At 41.5% G+C, this 8,791-nt stretch overlaps 1 protein-coding gene across 1 annotated transcript; it reads right to left on the reverse strand.

Moving 5' to 3' along the window:
* Positions 1-7,110: 7,110 nt before the first annotated feature.
* On the reverse strand, positions 7,111-7,554 carry LOC127188646 (peptidyl-prolyl cis-trans isomerase A-like). The gene has a single exon (XM_051145064.1). The coding sequence runs from the start codon at positions 7,552-7,554 to the stop codon at positions 7,111-7,113; it is 444 nt and encodes a 147-aa protein (XP_051001021.1).
* Positions 7,555-8,791: the final 1,237 nt, after the last annotated feature.

Here is an 8,791-nt window from a genome sequence, read left to right on the forward strand (position 1 = left end):
GCCTGAGGCCAATCAGTATGATAATAAGGCAAAAACCCAGAGCAGTCCTTTGGAGAATGTAGCAAACAGGTGATGCACAGTCAAAGTATTCCATTACCAAAGAGGATTGGGGATTATAAATGTTACACATCAAGGTTGTAAAACACCTATGAGTTCAGAAAAATAAAAATATTAATATGACTTATTCCTGTGGGTTTTGCGAATGCATTTTACAAATCTTAGAGTTACTGTTAGTTTTGAAAGAGCTTTTGGCTGTGCACTGTTGGTTTTTCTTAAATTATCTTAATGGGCATCAGTATTTTTGCCTGCATGTATGTGTATACACTCCATGCATGCTGTGCCGTCGAACTAAGTTACAGATGGCTGTGAGCCACCGTGTGTGTTAGGAACTCAATTTGGTGCCTTAAAAAAACATCAAGTGCTCTTGATTGGCTGAGCCATCTCTTCAGAGCATGCCCACTCCCTTTTAAAGTAGGACCTTGATGACTAACCCAGACTGGCATTGATCTTGATACATATCCCAATCGGTGTCAAATTCCCAAGCCTTCTACTCGAAGATTTTTTTTTTTTTATTTTATTTATTGTATATGAGTGCTTTATCTGCAGAAGAGGGTATCAGATTACATTATAGATGGTTGTGAGCCTCCATGTGGTTGCTGGGAATTGAACTCAGGACCTCTGGAAGAGCAGACAGTGCTCTTAACCGCTGAGCCACCTCTCCAGCCCCCGAAGCCTTCTATTAGGATTATGGGTGTATGCTACTCAATACTGTCATGACAAGACCATGCAACGAGAAGAGGACAGTCTTTAAAAATTGTCAAGGGAAAACTGTATATAAACAAGCATGCATAAGAACGAGAGAACGTCTAATAACAAGCATGTAGACTGTATAGACCAGAAACTGTCAAAGTATTACTGTAAGGTACAGAGGACAAGATTGGTAAAATTGAGTGGTGATTTCTTGCCTATGACCCCCAAGAGGTTAGGAACAGAAGTGAAACAGACAAAGGAGGTGGAGTCACAATAAAAACAAAAAGCACGTGCAGAGCAAAAAATAACCACAGAGTGAAGACACACAACGAAGGAGTGGGGGATGTTTGCAAACCTTGCATACGTTCTGCACGTGCAATTGGTAACAAGCAGGCAAATGTTGCCCACTTGCACTGTTTAAGCTCAGCCCTCTGGGTGATGGGTGTTCATGTATTCCCATTTCTCAATGTGATTGCTAGGCTTGTTTGCTGAGCTCTGATTACTTTCAGATCTGTGATGTTTGCCCTTTCCAATTAGGATGATGAGTTGCTGGGTAGATGAGCTGGTAACTTTTTTATTCTTCTAACTGTAGAAGTGAGTGGCAGTGAGGCGTTGCTACTAGAAGCAAACAGGAAATTTTGGGTCATGCATGCCCTTGTGCTGAACTGCTGGTTTTGCCCACCTTGTTACCTCTCAGCACCTTAAAGTTCTTTAAGTTGGAAGCTGGTTTGGTAGGGTGGATAGAAAGCCGTTTCGTTTACTCTCATTTTCTAAGCCATATACCTTAGCTGGACTGCCTATTTTTTTTTTCCGTTATAATAAGGTATTTTATTTTGAGGCTTTATCAAAAAGGGAAACTCACAGTAATTGTTCTAGAATTTTCCTAGGTGAATGTAAAATCAAGGATATTCATATAGTAGCAAGCCTCTCTGTATGTTATTGTCTTCACACAGTATAATCAAGGGTAGTGGATATCAAGTTGGAACATATACACACAAAAGCAAGTGTGCCAAGTGTGTGTGTGTTGGGGGGGGAAGGGCACACTGGTTCAGTTCGCCTTATAAACCAGAGAAGGAGGGCCTCAACAGGGAAAACAAATCACCCAGAACAAGGGGCGACGTTTCATGTGACTCACAGCTTTACAGCACTCACCTAAAAAGTAGCTGCCTCTTCCCCAGCTGGCTACATCCTCAGTCTCCGTGGACCAGTAATCCATATATGATCTACTGAAATCTCACGCTTGACCTGTGACCTGCCACGATCCAGGGAGATCTCTGCAATCATTGTCACCTCTACTTTCTTTTGTTTTCAGCTGACTGACTGAAATCTCGGTCCTGTCCTGGCTTCTGCACTAAAGATTTCCAGGAAATATAATGATTTCCCAGACACTAAACTCAGTGGTCTCTTGTCAGCCCCTTCCTTAGAACCCCATTCTTGCTAGTATTTGTCACTACTGCCTGGTCACCTTCAACTTCTGTGCCACTGCTCTCTTTTACCCGTGCCAACTACCCTGTCTTCTCAGGGTCCCCCGCTACTACAGAATCTAAGCCCGTTTTGTTTTCTGTTTGGATCACTGTCCAGCCTCTTACTGGCTCCACTACCACCAGAGTTGTACAGGTAGAACCCACCTACCCCTGTACTGCCAAGGTCATTTTTTCTAAAGAAATAAGTCTATGAAGAAACCATTAAAGTACTTCCCACTTGGCACCAGGATCCAGTTCAAATACTATAGCCTGTCACATCCTCTGTCTGCACTTCAGCCTCATCCTCTGCTGTGTTCCTTTTTATGTCCTCTACCACAGTACATGGATGCACTTCACAGACCACACTCTTTTATCTTCGGTGTCTTTATTCCCTAGCTCTGCCCTGGAATGTTCTTGTTCTCTCTATCCTGATTACTCACTAACCTTTCAAGGTGAGGTTTATGCCCACTTGCTTTATGAAGCCTCCCTGATCACTCCATGCACCAATGTAATGGACCTTTTCCACACTGGTAGACTACAGTACCATTTAAATATTCTATGATACACAGTACTTTGCCTCTTGTTAATTTACTTTTGTTAAAGACTCTCAGCTATTCAAGAATAAGGTCTGTATGTTAGTTATTTTTGTAGTCTCATCCCTCTGGCACATAACTTTCATTAAACACCTTTTTTTTTAAAATTATTCCATGGCTTATAGAGTATCCAGAAACTTGCAGAATTGTTACTACAGTAAAAATTTTATTTCATTATTATTTGTGGTACTAAGAATCAACTCTCTGCTTAGTGCATGCTGGGAAAGCATTTCTGAGCTAGCTCTCATCATGAATTTGTTTGTCTTTGGAAAAACTATGCTGCCTAGGTTGGTGTTTAACTTGCAAATTTTCCACCTCAGCTTCCCGCATAGTTGGGACTGTAAGCAGATGCTTCTCATATTAATTTTAAGATATTTTATTAACCCCAGGGAAAAAACCCAGATATCCTTCCAATTGGATTTTCCTAATCTCCCCATATTTTGGAACCCATGATAATTCATACTGTACTGTGAGCCTCTATGAGACTGACACTTTTGAGGCTTTTAGGTAGACAGAATTGTAAAGCATATGGTCTTCTGTACCTAGTTTCTTTTGCTTAGCTCAATGTTTTCAAGGCTTTTCCGTGCCGTGCTTTATTTTGGTGAGTCACGTTTTACTGTATAAATACAACATGTTTTATTTATACGTTCTTTGGTTGATGGGCATTTGGGCTTGTCTTACTTTGTTTTCACGTCCATAATGGCAGGAAAGTCAAGGTTGCAGGAGCTGGAAGCAGCTGGTTCCACTCTCCCCACAAGCAGAAGCAGAAAGGGATGGGATGGGTAGCTCCTTTTCTCCATTTTTATGGAGCCCAGAATCCCAGGCAGGTAATGGCTCCCACCTCTATTAGTGTAGTAAAGAGAGTTTCTCCCAGACACTTCTATCTGCCACAGGATTGTAAATTTTGTCAAGTTACAACCAACACAACTACGACTCCACTCCTTGTCAACTGAATGATGCTCAAAAGCTTTGCTTTGAAAAGCGACAACCTTCCACCTCCTGTTCCCACAGGCTCATGACAAGTTATAGTGATGTAAAATGCATTCAGTGCAACTTTAAAAGTCCCCATGACCTTTACCAATTCCAACTCTTCAAAAATCCAAAGTCTCTTAATTGTGAATCCGTACCAAAAAAAAAAAAAAAAAAAAAAAAAAAGATGCATAATTCCAACAAAGAATGGCACAGAGTAAACGTTTCTGTTCTAAAAGAGAAAAATCAAAGCATAGCAAGGAATGATCAGACCAAAACAAACCCAAAATTCAGCAGAGAAAATAGCAAATCCTGCTGCGCCATGTCTGGCATCTGGAATACAGGCTGAGACTGGCTAGACTCCAGCTCCGCCTGCAGAACACGCAGCCTTTCTCTTGGGCTAGCTCCATGCAATGCCTGCAACTTTTCCTGGCACTCCGCCTGACATCTCCTGTGGTGTTTACTGCAGCTTAGGGCTCACGGTCACAGCGTCACTCAATGGGCTCTCAGGGCCTCCTTGCGGGGACGCCAAGTCTGACACACAGTTGCTGGCCATAGTGCTAGCTGATGGATGCAGAGGAAGACTCTGAAGCTCAGTTTTGAGTCTTTCCTGTCTTCCAAATCAGTATTGCATGGATGATACTGCCAAATTTCTCTGTAGCTCAGGATGGAGTGGGTCACCCATGGACCACAGTTATACCGGACTCTGTGTGCTGACCCTGTGCAAGCACTCTCCTAGGAAGTTGTTTCTGAGGATTGGTGGACTTCTTCAGCTGGATTCTCAGTCCAGGCCTTCTCCTTTAAGATGAATTTGTGTCATTGCAAGTTGGAGCCTTTTCTCTGTGGGGTCACGCCCTAACGATACCTCTCCTATTCTTTCAGTGCAGTCTGTATCTGTTGCTTAATGACAGGAATATTGGCCACCCTACGTCTGGATCATACCATATGCGACAAGAGTATTAATAGTGGCTGAATTTTAATAGGTGGCATCAGTAGAACTGCTAGTGACACATCTATGTCATCATGTTTGTAACAAGGCAAGCAGCTTCATTCCTGACTATAGCCCTTTTAATGTGTGTGATATGGTTTCTAATTATGCTGTTAGTTTTCATTTCCTTAATGACCTCAATGCAAAACATCTTCCACATGTGTGGCCACTTGTGCATCTTGCTTGTAAAAAATCTCCAACCAATCGCTTCACCTATTCAAAAAGTGAGTCGTTTGTCACTTTGTTGCTGTGTAAGACATCTTTGTATATTCTGAGTACTGAGTTCTTACTGGGTGTGCGCTGTCGTCGTTTTCTCCAGTTCTCTATGATCCTCTCTATGATCAATTTTTAATTGATGCCTTGCAGACTCTTTTTCTCTTTTTTTTTGCTTATGCTTTTGGTGGAAAAGTGAGGCCCATGATGACCTCATCTGAGGTCAGGATGATTTTCTTATGTGTTTAGAGTTTTAAAGAGTCAGAGTCTATCTGACAGTAATTAATTTGTGTATATGGTATAAGTTTGGGTCCAAATTCCTTCATATGTTCAAAGCAGGAACTTTTAATACAATGGCAAGAGTGGGCAATCTTGTCTTTTTTTTTTTTATTTCAGGGAAAACATCATTTACTGAATTATCTGTGGATAATTTAAAAACTTTTTTATTTTAATTTTTTAATTTATTCAGATTTCAACTAAATTGTTATCCCACCACATGTATCCTCCCATTCCTCTCTCCCTCCTGCTTTCACCCTATTCCCTCCCCTCGGTCTATGACCTAGGGGGACCTTCTTCCTCACTATATGGTTACAGGCTGTCAAGTCTCATCTTGGTAGCCTGCTTATTTTTTTCTTTGAGTGTCACCAGGCCTTCCCACCAAGGGGAGGTGGTCAAATATGGAACACCAGAGTTTATGTCAAAGTCAGTTCCCACTCTCCACATAACTGTAGAGAATGTCCTGTCCATTGGGTAGATCAGAGTAGGGCTGTGGACAATTTTTTAGTATATTAGATTTTTCATTAGGTTCATGGAAATTTACTTTTGTTTACTGAGTGCTTTTAATTACAAATGTGTTGTATTTTGTCAGGTGCCTTTTCTGTATTGATTGGGATGGTCATGTGGTCTTTGATTTTATCATTATATGATATGTAACATTAATTTTTAGCAAGTAAACTAATCTTAAATATCTGGGTCAAATCCAAATGAATTCTTTGGATTTAATCTTATGGCTAAATTATATGAGTATTTCATAAAAATGAATGCAAGAAATGTACAAGGAAGTAAGGTAACTTCCTTCGTTAGTGACCATGTAGGTAACATTGAAGCTTTTGGAAATAAAATTGTGATTGTATAAAGTATTTGAAGAAATTAAAGTTTATAGGATTTTTCTACCTTTTGGATCCTACAGTTTCTTTTTAGAGTTGTTGATTTGACTTAATAAAGTGGCTTAAATAGCTGTACTTTACAGATTATTGTATAGCTTTTTTATAGTACTCTCTCTCTCTCTCTCTCACACACACACACACACACACACACACACACACACACACTCTTCTCCAGCCAGTACTGTCTCACGTAAGCCCTTGTTTAAAATTGTTGTTAACTGGAAAGCTACTGAGATTCCTTCTGATTTTCTAACTGGCTTAAGCTCTTGGCTCTGTTAGAGAGAAGAGACATTTATAGAGAACTGTACGGACAGAAATACTTACTTTTCGTTGTGACCTCAATAATGATCAATATTTCTACTAAGAAGGCCAAGGGCTTCATCTCTTAAGCAGCTCCTTTTCACTGTAACACAGGCAGAGCTAGGTGGCTGGCCCACAAGCTTCCTCTTCTCAGGGCTGTGGGATTCAGGACTCAGTTGCTAAGCAACCATTTCCTTACCCTTGGGCCAATAGGCTTCTTGGAAGTTCCTTTGAAGTTGGCATGCAGCTGGTGCTTGGAAAGATCATGCCAGTCTGCCTCCCCTTTGGCTGGAGATAAAGGCTAAGCTTGAAATAAGTGGAAGTGATTTCTTACTATGGAAGGGGACACCATAAGCCTAATATGTATGTTTCTATGCTAAATTCAGCTATTCAGGGCTGCTGGGGATTCTTCCTTTTTTTTTTTTCTTATTTACTTTTTATCCATAATCATAAGCTTAACTCTACAATCCAGCTAGACTTGGAAGGGAATGAGGAAAAGATGGAACCCAAAGAACTTCAGTGAGAGCAGAGATTACAGGGTACTGTGAGCAGACGAGGTGGGGGCACTTTCCTGAGCTACTACAGAAGGAACAGTCTGGTGGGTTAAGATGCCCACAAGTCAAAAGAAGAGTTGTCCGCAGTCAGAAATGGTGATCTTCTTGCTGATCTTACCATTGCTGGACAAAGCACTCCATGGCTTCCAGGATGCTCGTGCCTTCTTTCACCTTCCCAAAGACCACATGCTTGTCATCCAGCCACTCGGGCTTGGCAGTGCAGATAAAAAACTGGGAACCGTTTGTGCTTGGTCCAGCATTTGCCATGGCCACAAAGCCAGGACCTGTGTGCTTCAGGATGGAGTTCACATCCTCAAATTTCTCCCCATAGATGCTGCCAGGGCCATTATGGCATGTGAAGTCACCACCCTGGCAGATGAATCCTGGAATAATGATGTGAAAAGAGGAATCCTTATATCCAAATCCTTTCTCTTCCGTGCTCAAAGCATGAAAGTTTTCTGCTGTCTTTGGAACTTTGTCTGCAAAAAGCCTGAAGGAGACTTGGCCCAAGGGCTGGCCATCGACCGAGATGGTGAGGAACACAGTGGGGTTGACCATGGCTGCAGCACATGATGACAAGAGGCTACACATCTGCCTAGGGATTCTTCCTCTATGCTACCTCTAGAAACATGTGTTATCTTTTTTTGTTTTTTTTTTTTGGTACTATATGGAAATGCCTGAGGCTGGGTAATTTTATAGAAAAGAGTTTATTTCAGTTCACAGTTCAGATTATGCAAAAGTGTACAGGCCCTATCTGGCTAACAAAGCCCGGATGTGGTACATGGTATCACATGGCAGCAAAACAGCGAGTCCACCTGTATAGGTACATTTCGGCTAGTCTCTTCCTTTTTGGGGGTTACGTTTATTTACTTAATTTGTAGGAGGTGGGCATGCACATGCCATGGCACACAGGTGGATGTCAGAGGATGACTTCTGTGAGTCAGTTTTCTCCTTCCACCATTAGGGTTCTGGGGGGATCGAACTCAGGTTGTTGGGCTTGTTGGCAAGGAACACTAGCTGCTGAGCCATCTTGCTGGCCTGGTCTTCTCCTTCTTATAAAGCTACTACACTCAACCATGGGGCCTCCACCCTCTTGACCACATCTAATTCTAATAATCTACAAGATGCTATAGTAAATCAAATTAATGACCCTCTTTAATGTCTCATAATGGGGGTTAAATCTTAGCACGTGGAGCCTTGCAAAGGCCACACAAGCCATGTCCACACCACAGCAATGTGTGATCAAGTACTTGAGCTGACCCGATGCCATCCTTAGGCTATGGCAGATAGGAAGACTATGGGCAAAAATAGGTTTTGTTCCAAGCCGAGTGTTCAAGGAAAAGAGTGGGAGTGTTAAGAATATCTAAAAAGTAGACCAGGTTGAGAAATTTTACTTAAAGTATACATAACTTCCACATAACTTCCAAGTAATTATTTCAGAAAGACGATTGTCATGGATTTTTAAATTACTTCCTTTGTTAGTTTCCCATTGCTATAGCAACAAATCATCATACATTTAGAGAGTGAAGCGAATAACATTTTTTCCCCTTTCAGTTCTTGGGGCAAGAAATCTGAAATAACAGAGGGTTAAAGCCAAGGCTGGGGATAGTTCCTTTGGTGGCACTAGGGAAGAATGCACCCTCCCCCCCCCTTCTCTCTTTTGCTCTTTTGTTTTTGTTGTTGTGCCGGTAATTGAACTCAGGGAATGCCAGGCGAGGGCTCTACTCATAAGCCAGACTTAGCCCAGAATATATTCCTTTAAATTTTTTTTATTTATGCATATGTGCATTTACCT

The sequence above is a fragment of the Acomys russatus genome, chromosome 4 (assembly GCF_903995435.1).
Source record: "Acomys russatus chromosome 4, mAcoRus1.1, whole genome shotgun sequence".
NCBI lineage: Eukaryota > Metazoa > Chordata > Mammalia > Rodentia > Muridae > Acomys > Acomys russatus.

Coding starts and splice junctions, on each gene's coding strand:
- LOC127188646 (XM_051145064.1), bottom strand. CDS start 7,554: ATGGTCAACCCCACTGTGTTCCTCACCATCTCGGTCGATGGCCAGCCC.